The sequence below is a fragment of the Nymphaea colorata genome, chromosome 1, assembly GCF_008831285.2.
Source record: "Nymphaea colorata isolate Beijing-Zhang1983 chromosome 1, ASM883128v2, whole genome shotgun sequence".
In the NCBI taxonomy this organism is placed as follows: domain Eukaryota; kingdom Viridiplantae; phylum Streptophyta; class Magnoliopsida; order Nymphaeales; family Nymphaeaceae; genus Nymphaea; species Nymphaea colorata.
The window spans coordinates 43,626,515-43,650,450 of record NC_045138.2 but is presented as its reverse complement, the minus strand read 5'-3'; the positions used below and the strand labels follow the sequence as shown (position 1 = coordinate 43,650,450).

At 40.0% G+C, this 23,936-nt stretch overlaps 1 protein-coding gene across 3 annotated transcripts; it reads left to right on the top strand.

Moving 5' to 3' along the window:
• Positions 1-1,464: 1,464 nt before the first annotated feature.
• On the top strand, positions 1,465-22,469 carry LOC116255712 (ribulose-phosphate 3-epimerase, chloroplastic). Of its 3 annotated transcripts, none has more exons than XM_031631649.2 (10): positions 1,465-1,784; positions 10,172-10,283; positions 11,225-11,365; positions 11,515-11,628; positions 18,289-18,367; positions 21,540-21,649; positions 21,739-21,795; positions 21,866-21,935; positions 22,028-22,126; positions 22,310-22,469. In XM_031631649.2, exons 1-9 carry the CDS (start codon positions 1,642-1,644, stop codon positions 22,075-22,077), a joined length of 876 nt encoding a protein of 291 aa, XP_031487509.1. In that variant the 5' UTR covers positions 1,465-1,641; the 3' UTR covers positions 22,078-22,126; positions 22,310-22,469. The 3 variants fall into 3 exon arrangements, 2 of the variants coding, with proteins under 2 accessions (XP_031487509.1, XP_031487499.1); XR_004172926.2 differs by having other exon boundaries at positions 1,466-1,784; positions 10,169-10,283; positions 22,028-22,168; XM_031631639.2 differs by having other exon boundaries at positions 1,466-1,784; positions 10,169-10,283.
• The last annotated feature ends 1,467 nt before the right edge of the window (positions 22,470-23,936 follow it).

Genomic DNA, 23,936 nt, shown 5'->3' with positions numbered 1-23,936 from the left:
ACTATCATAAACATCTTACAATTGTCCTGAATGTTGGTAATACTTTAACCGGCATCTCATAGACGTCACCATTAATTTTTATCGGTGCAATTTCATGCGTGGGTGAAAATATTTAATTTTTTGTACTAGTCCACGTATGACATATTTCATTTTTCAAAAATCGGAATAAATATACAAATAATTAACTTGCTTACATGTTGCATGTATCAAACGAATTAAACGAAATAGTTAAATGTTCATAAACCAAACAAATATTTATAACAAACGTTCAACCTTATTTTACAATAGAACTGATTAAGTAAGGTTCAGAGTTACAAAAACATGAACATAAATTGTTCCCATGGTAATGTCATCGTAGAGGTGAAAATCGTGCAAAGTTTGGTGGTGTCGGAATGTCTATAATGAATATTAAGAAAACTAACTTCTTTATATCAACGTCTGCAAAATAGTTGTCAACAAAGTCACTTTTTACATACGTTCATTGCTGGACGTCCATAAAAATTACTTGTTTAGTGATGTTTGCAAACAGATGTGGAGAAAAGCCCAAGTTCAACGACACCCTATCGTCACATGTCCGTGAAGGCTACTTTTCACCGACGTTTTTTTCCTCATATGTTGATAAAAAATAATTTTCATCAACATATACCACTGCACGTCAGTAAAGGTGGCCTTTCACAGACATTCATTTCACATGTCAATGAATTCATCCTTGTTTTTTTTTTTTTTTTTTGTAGTGTTCACATGTTTAACACGAAGGAGGCTATTGTATGAGACAAATTCATTTTCTTACATGTCAGTGAATCCATCTTTTTTTTTTTGCAGTGATCACATGTTTAACACAAAATGAAGCCATTATGTGAGACAAATGATCATAAAGGTGTTAAAATTAATGGTGTTTGAATTCTTCGCCACTCATTGTGCACTTCCACTCCTATGATGCAGGAACCTATTCATCACAGAAAACAAGTACTAAACCATGAAATTTTAACGCAGCCCACCTTGCGCTACAATAGATGGGATTTCTTAGCCTTCAACCAGAGTTTTCATTGCCATAGCACCAAACGCTACTTTCCCAAGTCATGCACGATTAGTTCTATGCTGCTATGCTCTCTTTTAAGTTTCACACAGTCGATTCAGACAAACAAGCAGCATGCTAGGAGTCGATGGAGTTTGCACATCACAGTAGACTAAAGGAATAGTACATGGGCAGACTCGTCGGGACTCGGTAGGAAGGGCAATGTCTCGATGCGAGGGCAGGGCATCATTGTCGAGAAAACGGCGGGCGGCGGATAGGTTTATAATGGGACTGACTTGAGGGCGGGACCACAAGATACGTGACAACCAAGGGGTTGGTCTACCATCGAGGAGACAAAGAGAGATGGGGCCAACCTGGCTTTGGTTTGTCTCCGGAGGCCCTTAGGGGTTGAGGCACCGTGGTCAGAGGTAGATAAGAGAGCGTGACGGGACACGTGGCTATCTTTGGCCTGCCGAAACTTCAGCACAGCTCCCTTATCGTCTTAGGTGCTGGTGGACGTTTGCTTTCGCCTTGCGCGCCCGACCGGTAGAGAGCACAGGAGGACGAGGAAGCGGGGGAAGTGAGGGAGGTGCATTTTGGTGTTCTATTTGTTGAGGAGGTCAAAGATGTCAGCTGCATCGGCCTGCTGCGGCAGTCAATCCTTCCACCCTCGCCTGGTGATCGAGGGGTCGCGACGAAGTGCTGTTCTCACCTCAGTTAACCCAACAGCTTCATTTCTTTCTGCCAACAGGCTGGTGAATTCAAGCAGGTCCTCTCTCCCTCTCTCTCTTTCTCTGGGTGGGAGAGTTCCTGTCAGTATATCATAGAGAATTTTTTGTTCGTGGGTTGTCTGTCTCCTTGAGGTAAGAAGTTCGTGTAAATATGAGATGCGAAGAAGGGTGAGTCGAAACTGTCTTTGTCCTAGTGTGTTTAATTTCCGCATTTCGTAGCGTTTGGGGATCTAGTTTTTCAATATTCAGCTATACGCTACTCGATTGGAAGAGCCATGAATGAAACGAGGTCCTTAATTTGCTAATGTTTGAACTTCGTTTGCTGCCCGTCTTTTCGCTCGGTCGGTCCCTAAATGAGTTGTTGGCGTTCATTGAAAGTCTAGATTTATCTTCCATCCCGTCCCTCCATTTTCTGGCGCAAAATAGCAAGTCTGGTTCTTCTTTTTCTCAGTGGCGACTTCTGCCGAACCGGAAGACTTGCATCTGATTCGAAATAGAATGGAAATTCTACTTCTTCTCCAGTGGTTAATTCTACTGGAAGAACAATATATAAAGGACTAGAATGGAAATTCTGGAGATTCCTTTTGGTTTTGGCAGATTGGATTTTATCCTTGAGACCTATTGTTAGATCTGTTTGTCCTGCATCCTCCACCTTCTTTTGACTGGTAGGTGGAATAGACTAGAAGAAAGGTAGAAAGAGAAAGAAAAACGAGATAAGTAGATGAAGCTTTTTAGTTACAATGAGTTTATAATTGCCAGTATTACCATTAGGCATCCCTTGGACAAACAACATTAACTGCAAGTAATCCAATGCGACGAGATGATGTGAGACTTGCCACTTGTTTGGGAAATTCCACAAAAATTGGTTATGGTCAATTAGTCTATGCAACCTAATTTTGGAATTAAAAGGAAAGACAGAGAACGGAGTTAAAAGGAAAGCAGGAAGCCGAAGAAAACTTATTTTTTCTTAACAATGATCATGCTGCTTGGTGTAGTCTGTTGGCCTTCTTAACAAACTCCTACTTTTTAAGAACAGATAAACAGAAAAGAACAACTTTGAACAGAATGAGGAAATTGCAAAAAACAGAACAGTGGAAGTTCTTTTAAAGTTGAGTAGAAATCATTACAATTAATCTGGATTCTTCTAAGAGACTACAGAAAAAGAAAGCACTGAAAAATCAAATTCCTACGGCACAGGAAAAATTCTAACAATGTGGTCAAAGTTCTAGATTCTGAGAATCTTGAATTTTATTAATATAGACTAATTTGGCTCTGAAGTTTCCCAAATTTGATTCTATGCACCTAAACTTGCCACATACAGAAAATAAGGCAAACCTTGGTATATGAAATTTTCCCCCACAAGTCTCTAGTCTATCTAGAGAACAGGAAGCTGCAATTTCTGCGTGGTTTCAAAGATCGACCAATACACCGGCCTAAAATAGTGAATTGAATCCAAACTAAGACCAGGACTAACTTGGGATACATTAGAGAACAACTAGGAAAAAAAAATCAGATTTCTTCCTAATTTATTGATCACTTAAAAGTAATTAAAAGGAAAAATAAAAAACCTGACACATGCTCAACCCGTTTTGTCAGGTCAACTTCAAAATTTTTTTACAAATTAACTCTTAGAAATTATGGAATTTGCACTATAGTTTCTATACATCTAAGGTCACCTGTTCCTGAAATTTTAAAGACCTCACAAAAAATCCACATGAAATGTCATCTTGAGTCTTTTAATATTCAGGCCTGACACTGAACTGGGCCAGATTGAAACCTTAAATCCTACCCTATTTCTACCTATTTTAATGACTAGACCAAGGTGTAATCTACTTGATCAAAATAGAAACTCTGAAATCTACAGTAAAACAACATAAAAGCATTAACTAAAATAGGAAAACAGGCCAACCCATATGCTAAATAAATGAAACTAAAACTAATGAATGCAACGAGGGACTGATTCTCAAACCAGTCCTTCTCCGCTTTAGTTAATTATTTCACAAACTCAGAAACAATGTTCATTCACCTCAAAATATCTAAAAAAATGTAGTAATTAAAATGAAATAGGTAAACTACAGCTGGATTAAAAAAGAGGATAGACAAGAGGAATACCAAGTTTGCTTAGCTGTGGGTAAGTCGGGGAGCCTCAGGGAATCAGGTTGACCACTAGGCTCCATTTGGTCACCCATTTGCCTTCAGAATCAATGAGGACAAAATAATCTCTCCGGCTTAGGACCAAAGGGATATAATGAGATACATACGTAGGTAGTTGTAGCAGTTATGGCCCATGATCTAACTATGGTTTTCTAACCTAACCCAAGTTACCTAACATACACATGTAATCAGACTCTCAGGTGAAATCTAGTGACCAAATTGCTAATTGTATACCCAACTAATAGTAAAATCAAGATTGTAGATACTAATAAATCAAGCAAAAGAACAATGAACCTATGTATAGTAACTAAGTTCAATAACATATTTAGTATGTTAAAAATCTTATATTTACTTACAAAAGAGGTAAGAAATAAAACAATAGTTCAATTGTAATGTGCCCTAAATCAAAGTCCCTAGCTATCTCACATGGATGTGCCTAAATAGCTACAACACGTGCCTTGACATGTTGCAGGTGATGGTGCTGGTGTGGCTTCAACACGACACTTGACGTGGTCAATGAGCATCCACTAAGGCCAGTTGCACCGGGCCATTGTCCTCTCTATTAGAAAAAGATATTCTTAAGGGATCAATTGAAACCCTTGCCTGTGTTTGCACTTACATGCCTCCTTGCTTCTACAACCATCTCCAGCAGGTTCTCCTTTGGCAATGTCCCCTCCGGCGAGCTTCTCACCAATGTTTTGTGTGGTTGTCTAGTAACCAGTTCTCTATTAAAGAGTGTTTTTGAAATATTAGAAAGTTAGAGAGGAGGTCTTTAAATACTTTCTTATAGTAGTTGGACTGTTTTTGTACTGCCAGCCCTAATCTCTTTAAAAGGAGATTAGGGTTACGTTAATGAATGATCTCTTTGGCTCATCTCTCTCTCTCTCTCGTCCTCTCCTTTCCTCAACATCTCTCTCTCGTCTCCTGCAATCTGTAACATGGTATCAGAGCCCTAGACCTAGGACTGTGCTATCTAGGGTTTCACATTCCTTCTTTTATTTCTTGCCTCTTCCTCCAAGTTAGGGTTCACGTCTATATTTTTTTTTCTACTGATTTCAAGAAAAGCAAGTAATCTGTTTGGTGAAAGGGGCTAATCATGTTTAACATGTAGAAACGTGATTAGCACCCTTGTGTTGTTGCTGCCGTGGAAGACATGGAGAAACCTTGATGACGTTGCTGCCGTGGAAGATCAGATCTGATTTTCTGCTGATTGGTTGGAAGCAAATCTATGAAGTCTTGTATCAGATCTGCCCTAAACAGATCTGATTTTTTTTGTTTTTTTTTGTTGTTGTAGAAGAAGATCTGTGAAGTTATATATCAGAGCTGCCCTTTTGCTGTTGTGTGTGGAGTCATGCTGTTTGAAGGCTGTTGATTGGCGTGTGGAGCATAAATAACCTGCTGATCGTGGAGGCTTTAGCTGCTGTTTGTGGGTGTAGTTTGGCATGTGGAGCAGAAATGATCTGCTGATCATGGAGGCTATTTTAGCAACAACTTGACGTGGATGATGTTACGCTGATCATATGTGGGGGGCAACAACAACAGTCAGCCATAAGTAGCAGAGATCAGCAGCTGTCTTTTGGAGTTGTGTTCGTGGGCCTGCTATCATCCGCAGCAATTGATTCAAATCTCTGTAATCTGTTATCTACTCCCTTTTATACGGTTCAGATTTGGTTAGTTTCTGTGATTACAGATTCTCCCTTATTGCATAGCGTGTGATATTCGTATAATCTTTGAGGATAGTAGAGATTTTTTTCTGTGGTGTCTGACTGCTGCTTCCTATATATTGTGTGCCATACGTGGGTGGTATTAAGACATGATCTGATTATCACATAGTTCATGTGGAGCAGAATGGTAGACTGCTAGACATATGTCAGTTGTGTGCAGAGTTACTAAGTGTGTTGTTGTAGCAGCCATCTAATATTCAGGTGGAGTAGAATTGTGGACTGTTGGGGGTGTGTGCAGTCACATGTGGGTCAGTTGGCATTGGGACTGTTGGGACTGCTTATTATTATTATTTTTTTGGAGTTCTGTGATCCGTAAAGATACATTTCTTGATTGAAGTTGACTGCTGCATCTGTACATACATATTATGCCCAAAATTTTGATTGGAATTTTACTATGGCTGATGGTAATGTGTTCGAGAGTTCCAATGACTACAAGATGACTGGAAATTCCTTCTCATATGCCAATACTACTGGAATAGACTCAGCCTTCTCTTTTGGTGCTCCTACCGATGGCCTAGATATGATGTGGATGATAGATTCTGGTGCCTCCAGGCATTGTTGTAATCAATCACACATTTTTTCATCTTTAGTCAGATTCTCTACACCACAGCATGTCAGACTCGCTGATGGCAAACTATCTCCTGTGTTGGGCAGCGGTGATATTTATCTCCCACATTTAGACACTATTACTCACGTGCTCTATATTCCTCAGTTTCTTGTTAATTTGTTATCTGTTAAGCAGCTGGCTATTGACTTATAGTGTAAAGTCATTTTTGACCCTGGTTCATGTTCTTTTCAGGACTTACTAACTGGGAAGGTGATTGGTGGTGGCCATGAACGTGAGGGTCTCTATTTCTTGTCTGTTCCAGTAAATGTTGCTGGATCATCATTCTCCTTGAAGACTTCTTCTTTCCAGTGGCATCTCAGACTAGGTCATCCATCAGTGTCTAAACTTCGTCGCATGTTTCCAGGTATTACTGCATCAGAGTCCTTCTTATGTGATGCTTGCCAGTTAGGCAAACATACACAGAGCAGCTTTCCATCGAGTCAGAGTCCATCTAGTCAAAGTCCATTTGGTCTCATTCATGTGGATGTGTGGGGTCCTAGTCGGGTTCCTTTTCACTCACGTTTTCGGTATTATCTTGTTTTGGTTGATGATTTTACTAGAGTCAGTTGGGTATTCTTGTTACGGGAAAGATTGGAAATCATATGTATTCTTCCGAAATTTGTCAAAGAAATAAAAACTCAGTTTGGTTTTATTGTCAAAAATATTCGCACTGATAATGCTCTTGAATTCAAATCATCCGTGCTACTTCAATTTTATGCCAATCATGGAATTCGACCTCAATATACTTGTCCTCACACGTCCCAACAAAATGGTGTTGCCGAACGTAAACATCGACAACTTCTAAATGTGACCCGTACCCTCATGTTGCATTCACACATGCCTGCCTCTTTTTGGGGTGATGCGTTCTTACCGCATGCTATCTCATTAATAGATTACCCTCGTCAGCCATCCAAGAACGTATTCCCATTCAACTTTTATATCCATATCGATCATTATTTCATATACCTCCCAAAGTGTTTGGATGCACCTGCTTTGCACACATCCTAAGCCCAGACAAAAACAAACTTGCTGCCCAAGCCATCAAATGTGTATTCATTGGATACTCTGCCAATCAAAAAGGATATAAGTGCTTTGATCCCCAGACCAAGAAAGAGATTATTAGTGCGGATGTTACATTCTTTGAATCTCGTCCTTATTTTTCTCCTTCGACTTCTTCTTCGTCTGAGATGCTTATACCGGTTCCTCTTCCTATTCCACCAGTGTCACTTGTGTCGATCCCTCAATCTCAATCTATGTCATGTGAACGTTTCCTTGATCCTCCATTAGTTTACACTCATCGTCTGGGTCCCTTTCTCAACCGCCCACCAGCGCCTTCTCAAGAGGTAAGCTCCGCTGATAAGACTGACTCAGGTTTCAATGATGATCACACTGCAGATGATCTCCCCATTGCTATTCGCAAGGGCAAGCGATAGTGCACACTACATGCGATTTCTAATTCTGTCTCTACTGACCATTTGAGTACAAGTTTGATGCAGTTTGATAGAGCTTTGTCTAGCCACATCATCCCGTCTTCTCACCATCAATCTCACCATCAAGCCTTGTTAGCCATCAAGCCTTGTTAGATTCAAGGTGGCTGCAAGCCATGCAGGAGGAAATGGATGCTCTTCTCTCTTGGGAGACTTGGGATTTGGTGGATCCAGCGATGCACTGTGATGTGGTTGGCTCCAAATGACTGGAACTAAACCAGCATTTATTCTTATGAATTCTCGTACTCACGTATATGATAAATATATCATTTGCTGTGAGAAAACTAAGCCAGTTTATGGATAAACAAAGAAAAGCTCATTGGGATGCAGCTATGTTATTATTGAAATTTCTAAAAGGCTCCCCTGGAAAGGGTCTATTATTTAGAAGAAGCTCTTCACTTCAGATAGAACCTTATTTTGATGCAGATTATGCAGGCTCAATTGATGACAGAAAGTCCACTACGGGATTTTGTATCTTTGTTGGTGGCAACTTAGTCTCTTGGAGAAGTAAAAAGCAGGCTGTTGTTGCTTGATCTAGTGCAAAGTCAGAATATCGAGCCATGGCCCAAACAGCCATTGAAATCACATGGGTGAGAGCCATGCTAGAAGGTCTTGGAATTCAGATAGAATTGCCTATAAAAATGCAATGTGATAATAAAGCGGCTACTTATATAGCAAATAATCCGGTCTTCCACGAACGGACTAAGCATATTAAAGTTGATTGTCATTACATTAGAGACTTGGTCCAAGCAGGGATTATTTTTACTGAGTATGTTGCTTCAGAAGACCAACCTGCAGATATATTTATCAAAGCTCTTCCGATATCCAATTTCATGAAGTGTTGTAGCAAGTTGAGCATGATAGACATCTATGCTCCAGCTTGAGAGGGAGTGTTGAGAAAACGTGCTGCTTTGGTATTTAAAGTTTTATGTATTTTGGAATTTAAGATTAGGTAGCTTTTTGAATTTTTAAAATTTTGTTGGACTATTTATGTAAAGGGCTAAACATAACCCTAATCCTTATTTAGTCTAATTGAAAAGGAGCAGCCGAAAGATTGATGAAGGCTACCTATTCTCTCCTCCTTCCTCACGTTCTCCTCTTCTCCCTCTTCTCCACCTCTCTACGCAACAAAACACAACTTATGTCATAAAAGAAATGAACAAGCTTGACCAAAGGCTGGCATTTAAGCCCCAATATGAGTTCTCTTGATGCAACACTTGAAAATGATTGGTCCAGAAAAAAATAGTCAGTAAAAAATGACCATATAGCTCAGACTGACCAGATTTATCGCACTGACATACGTTGGATAAAGCTCTAGAAATTCTATGGCTCATTGAAACTTGATACAACCTAGGTTCATGTGACTCCTACCATGGAAAACCCAAGCCCAATGTTTGAGGTTGGTGCAGATCGTTCAAGAGGAGAACACAAATACACCTGCTAATCTCCTCAGCTCATATGTACTTCTTTTCCAACTTGAAGCCTTATAGTAACTATCTGCTTCTCTTACTTCAGGGGTCTGAAAGAGAGTGAGGAAAGGAAGTAGAAGTCCAAGAGATAGATGAAGTTTCTCTTGTTTAACGCAATAAAAAGAGTTACAAGGAAGAATATAGAGGGCATCTTTCTCAGCCCTAGGAAAAAAACTACGCTGAGACAAAAGTCTCTAATACATTATTACTGTTACAAGTATGTTACAGGGACTAGAATACCGCTTAAGAATATAGCAAAAGGCATGTACAGTAAGATGCAACCCTTAGCAATTTGCATATGTAAGAAGAAGAATGGATCTGTCCTTTTTTCTTTGTTGCCATGCTCAGGATGTTCTACAGCAAGTGCACCCTATTCTTTACTATAATGATAGTGGGATGTGTTTTCAGCAGTTTAGTCAAATTTTTAAATCTCTATGAGATTTAAAAAGTCTTAACAGGTTGGAAATAGGTAGTTTGCATTCACAAATGATCAAATTATTTAGATGGCTTTTTGCCACGATATCGAGTTTATTGCTTCTAGTGTATATCAAGTTTCCTGTTGAATTCTCAGGAAAAACCACAAGCCTCTCTATTCTTGTTTCTTTCTGCCAGAAGGATCAAATTATTTGGTTTTGTATGATGTGATTGTAAAGCTTACTTTAATCATCATGTAATGCATCCTTGTTGTCACCTTTCCTAGAAAGTCCACACTCTCCTTTCCAGAGTTTACTCTCTTATCTGTTTATTATACTTGAATAGACAATATCTTGAGTTTAATGTATTGAATTCCATTTTCATGAGAAAGGCTGCTGATTTCCTGCTTATATTGTTTGTTAACCAGTGCCTGCTCCATGGTAAATGTTTTGATAATATTTGCCACCTTTCAAGACATTATCATAGTATGACTACTATGACTATTTCATTCTCTGATGTTTCACATATTCTATTTTTCACTGAATCCATCTATGCATTAATCATCAGCAGAAAAGCCAGACTGGTAGTTAAGGCCTCGGCTAGAGTGGATAAGTGCTCAAAGAATGACATTATGGTGGCTCCTTCAATTCTTTCTGCTAACTTTGCAAAGTTGGGAGAACAGGTTTCTTCTTCTTCTTCTTCTTCTTCTTCTTCTTCTTCTTACTTCCATTGATAATGGGGCAAATGAGGTAACTGTCGTAACTCTGATATCTGAGGTTAGAGGACCTAGAAAAAACACTGTGATCTCATGTTTAAGTTCCTGAAAGAAGAAAAAAATTGCCTTTAACATTGTACTTCTACTATGTGTTGAACTCTTATTCTTACTTACCTAAGTAATGGTGAACTCATATCTGAAATATTTGCCATCTAAAAGGTGCAGTCTGGTTTTTTCTGCCTCTCTTTTCCAAAATATAAATCCAAATTTGGTTGACATTGAGACAAAAAAGGTTCAAGCAAAAGGTTAAGAACCTAATAATATTTCTTGTTGACTAAAATTTTGATGAGATTTAATTTTGTCAAAATAGGCTCTATCCGCAAAATCAGTCCAAAAGAAATTTTGGCAATTAATCATAAGACATACGATAAGCAATCAATTTGCTAAATCTTCATATTTGAAGCAATATAGAACTTCATGCTACATCAACCACTAATACTTTACGCACTTACTTTCAAAATGAGAAAGCATAATGACTTTGTATCCTTTACGCACAAAATCCTTTTTTCATTTCCACTTTCATGCTTTATGGAAAAATCCTAATTTTGTCAAAAGCTATTATGCTAGTACCATATTCATGAGAACAAAATTCGAGAAAAAAATGCATACATATGTAAACGTTAGCTTATATTGGCATGTGACCATAGGGTTAAAAAAACCTGTACCTTATTATATCAGCAAATCACCATAAATGTCATTTAATGTTGTATTGATGATTTAACTTACAACTCTGGCAACAGAATATGTTCATGGTTGGACAACCATGCTCAAATTTTGTCCTGTATAATTAAGATAAATGTTTCATAAGGTGATTGTGGTAGTGTGAATCTGAATATAGCAACTTGCAGGTTAAAGCTGTGGAAAAAGCAGGTTGTGATTGGATTCATGTTGATGTGATGGATGGACGTTTCGTACCGAATATCACCATTGGGCCACTTGTTGTTGATGCCTTGCGTCCTGTGACAGATCTGCCACTGGATGTGCATTTGGTAAGATTTTGTATCTGTGTATTCTTTTATGGCCTATATGTTGCACATATGTTAGATAGAAAGTAAAATTTTGAAGAGATTTCTTTTTGAAGCAAATATGAGGACCTTTTATAGAATTTAATTGCCAGCTGCTCTTATATGTCCAATAGATGATTGTGGAGCCTGAGCAGCGTGTACCAGATTTTGTGAAGGCTGGTGCTGACATTGTCAGTATCCACTGTGAGCAGTCCTCCACTATTCATTTGCACAGAACAATTAATCAAGTGAGTCCAGCTTTTTTTGTCATTTAACATAAATAGGGCTACATTTATATGCTAATTTATTTATAGTCTTTGCCAAAGAGAGCATATGAAGCAATTTAAGGAGAATCTTATGTATTATAAACATGTGGATGCAAACACACATATATTAAATGTTCTGCATTTGTGTGTGAGAGGATGCCCGAAGAAGGCCTAAAGATGTACATGTATGTTTGCATGGTGAAAATTTATTATTGCCATGTGTGCAAGATAACAGTCTAAATAGTGTCTCATTATGATTAAACAGAATCAAGATTTCATGACCTAATATCATGATTTTATTTCAAGAAACATGAGGTGCAGTTGTGCGGTATAGAAAACCAATACTATATATGTATATATCTCCAAGCCTTTTTAGGTTGAACTTGAATGCACATGGTTTGTCTCTTTTAAGGTTTTCCCAACATGAATTTCAAAAAGATATCTTCTGTTCAATCATTCTTTAAACTAAAACTTGCTAACCTAATGATTTTATTCTGAATAAAGAAAAAGGTGAATGTTCTTGTTTTTATTGAAAAAAACAGCATTATGTAAAGGTAAATATATTTGACAAAGCTAAATATCTATTTTAAAGAGAGCATTTTTAGATTTTATTGTGTCAAATTAAAGAAATTTATCTTTGTAGAAACACACACCAAGATGGAGAGAAAGAAAAGGAACACACAATATACGTGGAAAACCTCAAAGAGAGGTGAAAAACCACGGAGAAGCTCTAACCTAGGGGCAAAACCGCAACCCTAGGAGAGAGAAAATGTTATTCCACTTAATCAACAATTACACCATAAGTGGGATTAAATAAGAGGGAAACCCGCCTAGGGTACCGAGCCACTCTCGGTACCCGTGCCCATGGGACCGGGTCTGGATCCAGACCCGGTTCCCTATACATGATATGTTAACACTCCCCCTCAAGCTTGGCATACATGTCAAACATGCCAAGCTTGCTTACATTTTTCTCGAATTGAGATGTACATAAGGCTTTGGTTAGAACATCTGCAATTTGATCTTCAGACTTCATATAAGGTAGGATCAACTCCTTTGAATCTATGCGTTCCCGTATGAAGTGGCGATCAATCTCCACATGTTTAGTTCTGTCATGCAGAACGGGATTATTCGCAAGGTTAATTGCAGACTTGTTGTCGCAGTACATCCTCATCTTCTCTTCTGTTTCAACACCAATATCTGCTAGGAGAATCTTTAACCATAACATTTCTGTAACTCCTATAGCCACAGCCCTGTATTCAGCCTCAGCACTGGATCTAGAGCAAACTTCCTGCCTTTTACTTCTCCATACAACCAGGTTACCCCCAGAAAGATGCAGTACCCTGTGGTAGACCTCCTAGTATCAGTACATCCTGCCCAATCTGCGTCAGAGTATCCTTCAATATTAAGTTGGTCTTGCTGAGTATAGAGTAATCCTTTTCCTGGGTCATTCTTTAGGTACCCCAACACTCTTTCTGCACTCTTCCAGTGACAATCAGTAGGAGCATGCATAAACTGACTCAACACATTCACAGCATAAGTAATATCAGGATGAGTAAGAGTAAGATAGATGAGCTTACCAACCAGCCTCTGATACCGCCCTTTTCCTTCCTCATCTAGGATGTTGCCAGTTTTGATGCTTATCTTTGTACCAGACTCCATTGGAGTTAGAAAGGGTCTGCATCCAAGTTTGCCTGTCTCCTTTAGAAGATCCAGAGTGTATTTTCTTTTGGCTCATAACCAGCCCTGTCTCTGACCGAGCAATCTCTATCCCCAGAAAGTACCTTAGTTTACCCAAATCTTTAAGATCAAATTCAGCAGCTAACCTCTCCTTCATCTTCTTTTTCTCTTCTTCATCGTCACCTGTGACTATCATATCATCAACATACACAAGCAGAAGACTCACCAGGCCATCTCTCTGCTTAATGAATAGGGTGTGATCACCATTTCCCTGTTTGTATCCATTTGTCTTAATCATTATCCTCAGTCTTTCAAACCATGCTCTAGGAGACTGCTTTAATCCATACAAGGCTTTCTTGAGATGACAGCATTTTCTGCTTTGAACATATCCAGGAGGCATACTCATATAGACCTCTTCTTCTAGATGGCCATTCAAGAATGCGTTCTTAACATCAAGTTGATCCATGCTCCACCCCTTTTTCACGGCAAGTGCTAATATGACCCTCACAGTTTTCAGTTTGGCAACAGGGGCAAAGGTTTTAAGATAATCAATACCATATTTCTGGCTGAACCCCTTTGCAACAAGCCGAGCCTTATACTTTTCCACAGTACCATCTGGTTTGTACTTCACATTGAACACCCACTTTGAACCAACTAAATGAGTCCCTTTGGGAATATCCACAACTTCTCAAGTGTCATTCTTTGCCAAGGCATTCATCTCCTCTGTCATGGCCTGTAGCCATTTAGGATTCTCTCTAGCATCTTCCACACACCTGGGAATAACAGACTTAGACAAGGATGTTATAAAGCATTTGTAATTCTTACTCAATTTCGCATAAGAGACAAATCTCTGAATAGGATGAGAAGTGCAAGACCTGGTGCCCTTGCGCAGGGCTATAGGAAGCTCTTCATTGATTAGACTTTGGTCATCCGGGGAACTCACAGGATTGGGATTGGTTACATCAACATTTTCAATCACGGAACTCACAAGATTGGGATTGGTTACATCAACATTTTCAATCACATCTGTCTTCTTCCTTCTGTACACCTGGCCAAACAAATGATCACAGGCTGTAGGCTGATTATCAACAAGGCCCTCGTCCATGTGACGGTCTCTATCATCTCTGACTGTGTCTGCCACACTGTCACTGGCCTTGTAATCCAAGAAATCCGTAAACTGAATCAACTGATTTGAGGAATACTCTTCACTACTGTGCCCTAGATACTCCCCCTGAAGAGGATTCACCTAAAAGTATGCCTCATGTTCATGGAAGGTGACGTCCCGGGAAACATAGACTTTAGAGGTGGTAGGATCAACACATTTGTATCCCTTCTGAGTGGAGGAATACCCCAGGAAGACAGCCTTGATAGACCGAGGATCAAGTTTCTTGAGGGTGGGACTATGGTCATGAACAAAACAGACACACCCGAACACCCGAGGAGTAAGAGGCCAGGGATTCTGAGTAGGCCAAAGCATAGAGTACGGGGAATGGCCCTGCAACACACGGGTAGGCATACGGTTGATAAGGTGGGCACTAGTGAGAAGCGCATCACCCCAGTAGCGCTTGGGAACCTGTCGATGGAACAGAAGAGCCCGGGTAACATCAAGCAAATGGCGATTCTTTCGTTCAGCCACGCCATTTTGGGGAGGTGTGTAACTACATGACGTTTCATGAACAATACCCTTGCTCTTCAAGAAATCATCTAGGGATTGAGAGACATACTCTCTAGCATTATCGGTGCGAAAAGCTTGGACAGACGTCTGAAACTGAGTCTCAACAAAGGCCACAAAATTTTTGACAATAACGGGAACTTCACTACGTTCTTTCAACAGATACACGAACGTACAACGGGAGTAATCATCAATAAGGGTCATAAAGTAATGAAAACCACGACAAGTGGGTACTCCCGAAGGACCCCAAACATCAGAGTGAACCAAAGCAAATGGACGAGTGGTTTTATTGAATGAAATAGGGTACGAGGCCCTAACATGTTTAGCCAACTGACACACTTCACAGGTGAAGGAGTCCATGGAAACAGAATGAAACAAACTAGGAAACAACTTCTTAATCAATGGAAACGGAAGATGACCAAGCCACTCGTGCCATCGCATAATAGTAGATCTGTCTTCCATGCCTGACACCTGTCCACTAGTGGCTGAAATAAGAGCGGACGCAACCTGCACAGGCAGTCTGTAGAGTCCATCAATAGCCGAACCAATCCCAATCTTCTGCCCCGTCACCAAGTCCTGCAGAAAACACCGATCAGCAGAAAAGATCAGATTACAGTTGAGTTCTTTAGTAATGCTGCTGACAGATAACAAATTCACAGGAATATTGGGAACATGAAGAGCATTATGAAGACAGTATTTATTTAACAAGGACAAACTTCCTTTTCCAGCCACAGAGATAGAAGAACCATCAGCCATAGATACACGTTGCTGCCCCGAAGACAATTTGTATTCTTGGAACATCTTAGGGTCCCCTGTCATATGATGCGTAGCGCCACTGTCAACAATCCAATCACCATGTGAGGAATTACCTTGGTCACTAGTGGCCACGAGAGCTTGGGCTAACTTAGCGCCCTCAGACGTGGAAGTATCCTCCTGAGTAGTAGACAGCCGGCTGATATACGCTTGCAGTTCTTTGATTTGATCGGAGGAAAGCTTAGATTTGGCAACATTTGAAGAACTACTCTGACTAGGCTCAGGCACAGAAGGACTCCGGCGGCTAGAAGGAGGACGACCCCGGACAAGCCGCCTCTCAGGATGAAGATCCCAACAAAAATCAACAGAATGTCTTGATTTGTTGCAATGGCTACACCGCCGAACAGGACGCTGTCCAATCCCAGAAGCACGACTAACAAAGGCTGAAGGAGAACTCCCCTGACTGGTGTCAATATGCATCACCTGACGACGTTGTTCCTCAGATTCCACACGGGCATACACCTCTTCAATTCCGGGGACCTCGTCACAATTGAGAATTTGGCTCCTAATGGATTCAAATTCATCGCGTAAGCCTCCAAGGAAAATAAACGTCCGATCCATCCATTCTTTGTCCCAGTACAAGGCATGATCAGACCCACAGTGCCAGTCATCATTCACATGGTAGTCAAGTTCCTCCCACTTAGTCTTTAGGGCTGCAAAGAAAGCGGCTACAGACAAGTCACCCTGTTTAAGAGAGTATATGCTACGTTTGATTTGGTACGTACGCAATACTCTCTTCTTACGGCCATACATCCGTGCAAGCACAGTCCACATGTCGTAGGCAGTCGATTTACGCAAGATCAAAGGATGAATATCTGCAGAAACAGAACTAATAATCCATACTTTAACCTGACTATCTTCCAACGCCCAAGTAGCCCATCGCGGATCGGTTTTTGAAGGTGCAGGCTTCTCCCCAGTAATGTAGGACAGGCGACCACGACTGGTTATCCCAATTTCTAGGGCAGCCGACCAAGAGAGATAGTTATCCTTGTTCAGCCGGATGGAGGTGACTTGAACAGGCAAGATCTCGCTCTTGGTATTGCTGCCCGAGTCTAGGGCATCATCGATCTTGAGGGACATATCCTCGGCCATCACAATCACCAAGGAGAAAGAATACCCAGCACCAGAGACGACAAACAAGAGGCAGCGGCGCTGGACGGCGGCGGTGCTGAAGAGAGCGACGGCGGTGGGCAGCGGTGGCGCTGGACGGCGGCGGCGCTGAAGCGGGCGACGACGCTGGACTGCGACGGCGCTGGAGGGCGGCAGCGCAGCAGAGAACAACCACGCTGGACGGTGGCGGCGCAGCTGGCAGCGCTGGACGGCGGCGGCGCAGCAGAGAGCGACGGCGCTGGATGGCGGCGCAGCAGCGACAGAAAAAACAGTGGAAACAGCAGCGGCAAAAAACGGCGGAAACACGACGATCACACCAACGATCTCTCACGCGTTGGCTCTGATACCATGTAGAAACACACACCAAGATGGAGAGAAAGAAAAGGAACACACAATATACGTGGAAAACCTCAAAGAGAGGTGAAAAACCACGGAGAAGCTCTAACCTAGGGGCAAAACCGCAACCCTAGGAGAGAGAAAATGTTATTCCACTTAATCAACAATTACACCATAAGTGAGATTAAATAAGAGGGAAACCCGCCTAGGGTACCGAGCCACTCTCGGTACCCGTGCCCATGGGACCGGGTCTGGATCCAGACCCGGTTCCCTATACATGATATGTTAACAATCTTATATAAGTAATGAAGAGAATAAAAACTTAAAAGTGGTACTTAAGTAGATACTCGCTTCGATGTGCTTCCTCAAAGGGAAATCAAGTGAATAAATTTCTCTTTTTGAAGTTGAAATTTTGCTTCAAGGAAAAAAGTGAGAAATAAGGTAAGATATAAAAACAGTAAGTGACATTTCTGAAACTAGAGCCGAGGCAACTCTGAACATGCGAATCATAGTACCCGAGGAAGTTTTTGGCAGGGATTTCTGTGGTCCTGAAGCCGTTTCTAGGAAGCAGCTACTTGGTAAGGCTCACCACTAAAGAAGGTTCAGGCTTGCTTTAAGATAGGGCATTATTTTGCCTGGTATGATAGTAATGCACTTTTTCCATTGAAGCCGAATTTCAGGTGGGCTTGCCTTACATGAACTAAATGTGTGCATAATTTCTAATAAAAAAATATGCTTAGTTGAGGTTTGGTTCTGTGCGAGAGGTTCCTGATGTCAAGAACAATTCCGTTCAATCTAAAAGGTCTTCCAACTACTAATTTTTGTTATTTATGGTTGCCTGCTTTTTCGTTATCTCTATTTTTGGTGGTATACATTTACAGATTCCGCTGCTTAAACATTCTTCTGTGTTTATTTGTTTTGCAAGTTCCTTTTTGTTTAAAAAAATTGGATTGCATGTATTAGTTAAATGATACTTGTAGGATGGTGACTTTCATGTTTTTTTTTTGTTGTTTATACATTTTCTCCTCATTCAGGTGAAAAGCTTAGGAGCCAAAGCAGGAGTCGTATTAAACCCTGGAACTCCATTAAGTGCAATTGAATATGTTCTTGATGGTAAATATGAAAAGTCTTCCATGAATTCCCTTCTCTTTTTATTATGGATTTCATTGCACACACAAACCATTAGAGAAAAATTTTTCTTCATGAAAAAGTTCGAATTGTTGTTGGGAAAACAGTAGTTGTGGAGGAGTAGCTTATTTAAGGTACATAAAGTTCCTTTTAACTGAATGTTGCTATATCTTCAGTAAAGGAAAAAGGAAGCGTTTTTCTATACTCTATAGACGTGTAGGTTTTCCAAATGTGAACATAATATAAATGAAACATGAGTTGTGCTTGTTAAAAGCAATTTATTTTTTATTTTTAGTACTCATATGTAATTTAAAAAGATTACATATGCCTAATTATTTTCTACTTAACCCTAATCTCTATTTAAGAGTAGTTTAGGAGTCTAATGAATGTGACAATCTCTCTCTCTGTCTCTCGTCTGCATCTGGCCTGTTCTAATTGAATCCTCAACATGGTGAGAGAGCCAGGTTTCTTTTCTGTGGTTGATGCTACTGCAGGTCATGGGCATTAAAGAAGAACTAAGTGATCGTGGTTTCAGTTTTGCTGTAGATGTGTTGGACCACAATAATCAGAACTAATGGTTGTCGTAGAGATCTGACTACAGTCAGTGATTAGATCTGAAAAATAAACTGGATAGTCATTGAAGTTGTGGTAATAATCCTTTTGTTATCTGAGATTGTCACAGTGGAGATCTGAGTGTTGCTTTCCTCGTTTTGAGTTGCAAACAAATTGAAGAGCTGTAGATCTGAATATTAACTATGATCAGATCTAAAATTCTTATGATGACTGATGTTGCAGCTGATCGTTGATAGCAAGAGGATTTTTCTTTAAGGTAAAAAATTTCTTGACAGTTGAGATTAGATCTGGGAATATGTTTTATTGTTTGAGGAATGATGCCTACTGCAAATAACCTTTAGGCATTGAAATCAGATTGATGATTCAGATCTGAATTGGACTGGGTCGTTGTGATGGAGGGTCATCACTGAAAAGGAAGGGGCTTGGTATGCCAGTTGTGGTGGCTTGGTATGCCAGTTGTCTGGTGCCTTGGTGGTTGGGGCCCATTGCCCATAGTACGGCTTTGCTTCAGTCCTCTACCGCCATCACCCACCCCACAGAGCCTGGTCCCAATGCGTTTCAAGCCCAATGGCATGACCACCCTCAGTGAGCATGGTCTTGCAGCTACTAATCCCCATCGTCACCATTCTGCGGTTCGTCGTGCACCCCCGAATGCTATACTTGATTAACACAAACCGAACAAGACCAGGCCTCGTACCTGACCGGCCGTTCCTTTGCAGTATACACCTCTTCAGCCATCACCATCGTCTGTGCTGCCCCTCACTGCGGTTGACATGGGCCAACCTCCGAATGGTCGCATGAGCGGCTGGCCAGAGGTCGGCCACAGTTGAGGCAGGGTCGGACATAGGTGGGATTTGTGTATGCCATGTGCCGGCTAAGTCTGAGACACAACCGGCCACATCTGAGGTTGCGTCGACTAGAGAGTTTAGTCTTCAACTGCTTGTCAAGAAGGTGCCCGACCAAGGCCCAGACAAGGTGAATTTATGAAACATTTATGGTATACCAAGTGAATTTCGTATTTGCCCTTTTTACTTCGCAGCGATCGCCCACAACTCCTATATAGGAGACCCACTGATTGAAAAATTATGGTTGACCAAGTTCACTTTTGTCCACTACATAGGTTTTTCTTAAGCCATCATGTATATACAAGGAAATGAAGAGCCCTTGACAGAAAGGGCTGTTCATGTCCTTTGTCTAACACCTATTCAGCAGGATTTTCCGGTGACCGGCAACTTAGTTTTCTTTAATAGCACTTTCTATGTTGTTTATATTTCGTGTGTTGTCGACTGCTGTGTCCCCATAGCCAAATTTTTTGACAGTGCTCCACACCCGTACCTGTAGCGGAACCCATACTGGCACCCATACCCATACTTATGTGACATAGATTGCATCCCATTTTTAAGTTTGTTTCAAAAGCAAGACTTGGGTTCGTATGAAGAATTTTATCTCCACATTGTCAGCCATGTCAGTGCCACTTAATCATCAGTAGGCTTTGTTGGATCCTAAGTGGAAACAAGCTATGTAAGATGAGATCGATTCCTTTCTTACAAAAGGCACATATGACCTGGTTGTACCATCTTGTTATGCTGATATTAATGGATGCAAGTAGGTTAGGCTATACCATTAAATATAACTTAGATGGGTCTGTTGAACAATACTACTAAAGTTTACGAGATAAAGGAAGATAGTGGGCAAGGAGAAGAAATAAGAAGAGAGAAAGAGAGAGAATAATCGGTCTTAACTCATTACCATGATCCTTCCCTGTCCCCTCCATCAACACCTCTCTCTCTTTATTCTGCATTATCACCTGTCCTAATGTCATCTCAATGCCAATAATTTGTTTTGTTATGGCCAAATTGTTAAAGCTGAATTTTGTTGGATAGTGGAAATCTTTGGCCGACATTCTAACATTTTACAGATATGCTGAAATCTGCTGGATCAGGAGTCCACTTAATGCCTTGTTTGTCTCTTGGAAAAGACCTTCATTTTGTACAAGTGTCGTTTTTTCTCACATCCATTTCTGAGTTCTTTATCTCTAGGTTGAGGGCTTTTATCTGATCCTTCTATCCATGTTCGTAGAGGTTTCTTGGCCCGCAGACACTTTAATTAGGTAATGTGGGGATATTTTCAGTCTTTTCATGGGTTTGTGTTTCCAGTGTCTGCAACAAAAGAACCTTGATGCACATGGAAGAGATGTGATCCACAGATCTGCCTGTGCATGTTATGCATTTGCAAGGAGACATATGCATGAATGGAGTGAAGGCTAGCTTTACGTACCTTATTCTTTGGATGATACAAGGAGGAACATATATGGTGGATTTATTCTTTTAAAGTGGTATATGGGAGTGGTTAAATCAATGGTAGTGATAATGTTTGATAACTCCACAATCGTTCCTGATGATCAATCTTGTAATATGTGCAAGAGTTCATGGCTGTAATCTCTTTCCCATATTACATCTTTGGTTTTTTTTAATATGCAATGTCCTATTGATTGCATTGCTCCTATTATTGATATTTAAGGTTCGCTTATGCCACAGAAATGATACTAATGTTGCCCATTTGGATTTTTCAATTTCTTGAATAGCTGTGGATTTGATCTTGATAATGTCGGTCAATCCTGGTTTTGGTGGGCAGAGCTTCATTGAAAGTCAAGTAAAGAAAATATCAAACTTGAGAAGATTATGCGCTGAGAAGGTAGTCTGGAGCTTAATTTCTGTGACTAAATTTTGAATTCTTTAAACACTGTACATGAATGTATAAGTCACGAAGGGGAAAAATTGCAGGACGTGAATCCATGGATCGAAGTAGATGGTGGAGTAGGCCCTTCAAATGCTTACAAGGTTCCATCTGGACCTGCAATCCCCTCGATGTTATTTAATGATTTTGCTAATTTATCCACCATGATGACAGGTTATTGAAGCTGGGGCAAACGCTATAGTAGCAGGGTCTGCTGTATTTGGAGCTAAAGATTATGCAGAAGGTGCGTAGCCAATCAACTCAGATATTCTTGATGCAGAAGTTACTGCTATACATTTCAAATACTCCATACTAAGTTTCAGAAATTTCTTGCAGCAATCAAAGGGATCAAGACAAGCAAGAGGCCAGTAGCAGTTCCAGCGTGACTATATAAACTGAATTAGATCCCAAGAAATTTGATGGTTCATGGTGCAGGTGTTTGTGCTCTTGATAATAGATTTTATGATTTCCCTTATGGTCAGTGAACTGCTTATTATGTTCAAATCTATCAACTAAGAGGAAATGTCACAAATACCTTTTTTAGTCAGTCCATATTAATCTCTGATTTTGTGGGTCAGTGATTTTTACTAACTGGTGTTGTGATTCGCATCTTTGCAGGTACGAAATATTTTAGCCTCAGTAAGGGGGAGATGTTCCACGTTTATTATATGCCTTTTCTTAATTAGTTGCTGTGATTGGTATGCTCAGCATTGCATTTGCATGGAAACATCGATGGAAGCTTTGGCATGTTTTTTCAATAAAATAATTTGTTAATGTATATCTCGTTGTTTAGCACCTTGTATTCTCATCATCTCATCTCAAAATGCTGTGGATGTGCTGCGAATTTTGTTCTGCAAATATGGAATTAAATGTGCTAACCACGGCACTACACATTGGAGGATGTATTTTCGCATAAACTAGAGAGTTGGAAAATTTTACACAATATTGGACATTGTTAACACATTTGAATTTAATCGGATCAGATGCCAAGAATGGATATGCTAAGGTTAAGACCCAACCTTTTTCTTTCACATATAATACTGTTGGTTTTCTATTGGATATTGGCTTTGGATACCTGTTGTGCGACAAATTTTAGGCCAATTAGAATACAGATTCCTTTTTCCTTGATTTGACTAGAAAAATTAAGCTTCAAGTTGGGAATTCGATCATACGGACCAGTTGGGCATTCACCTCATGACATCCCCATTAGAATACCATTTAAATGCTCAGGTCATTTGTATTCATCTACACATTGAAGGATGTATTTTCGTTTTTCCCTCTTATGATGTATGTGCCAATTCTGTAAGGAATGCTATAATTTTTTTTTAAGTAGTCCAGCACACGAATCCTTAGAATCCTTCAGGTCGAGTATATATCATCTTTCATGGATCCTACTTATTATGTATCATGATGTGAAGATTTGGTAAATATTTGAGTGACGAAAGATGCTAGCGTTACTGCAAGGGTTGTCCTAATCAAGCATTTCAACTGCTACGATTCATCTAGGTGGTAATCCTTTTCCTTTCAAATTAGCAGTTTAAAAGTAAAAATTATCAAATGAATTTCAGAAAGTGGTTTTTTTAGTAAAAAGGCACTAACTAGTCTGATGGGAGCATGCATTAGATTTGGAAGGGGGAGAGAGATAAAGACATGGAGAACATTATTGCATAAATAAAATTCGCAATTTGGTTAACTGTTAGAGAAAAAGTACTGCAGTTAAACATTGAGAAAAAAAGGAAACTTCTTGCCTTGTCCATGCAGCAATGTGCCTTCCACCAGATTACGGGAACTGTACCCAATAGTAGTGACTGACGTTGCTAGAATAGCCGCCATGACAGACATCTCACGCTGAACCTACATCTATGACTTATTATGCCAATAAGATTCTTTCCGAATTTCTTGCAACTTGAAGCGTTCACTATATCGACAAGAGGAGTTTCATGATCATACCAATTAGAAGCAACAACTTGTATGCATCTCCACAAATGCAACTGGTAGTGTAGAGCCAATGGACTAAGCATTTACCGGTTTTAAGATAAAAGATGAGAATGTAAAAAAGTATATAATATTATTTTCTTGAGAATTCAATTTGTTTACTTACATTACGTTTTTTTTTTTTTTTTCGACTGGTGTGATGATAAATCTCACTCGTGCAGAGTATGGATATTTCAACGATCTTCCCGTTGCAATCCTTCTGGCTGTCATACCCCAAATTTTTTTATTACCAAAAAATAGGAAACAGTGA

Excerpts from the sequence above, each read along its gene's own strand:
- LOC116255712 (XM_031631639.2), top strand. The coding sequence starts at position 1,642 with ATGTCAGCTGCATCGGCCTGCTGCGGCAGTCAATCCTTCCACCCTCGC. Across the intron at positions 18,368-21,539 it reads AATTGAATATGTTCTTGATG|CTGTGGATTTGATCTTGATA; the intron begins GTAAATATGAAA and ends TTTCTTGAATAG. Across the intron at positions 21,936-22,027 it reads AGCTAAAGATTATGCAGAAG|CAATCAAAGGGATCAAGACA; the intron begins GTGCGTAGCCAA and ends AATTTCTTGCAG.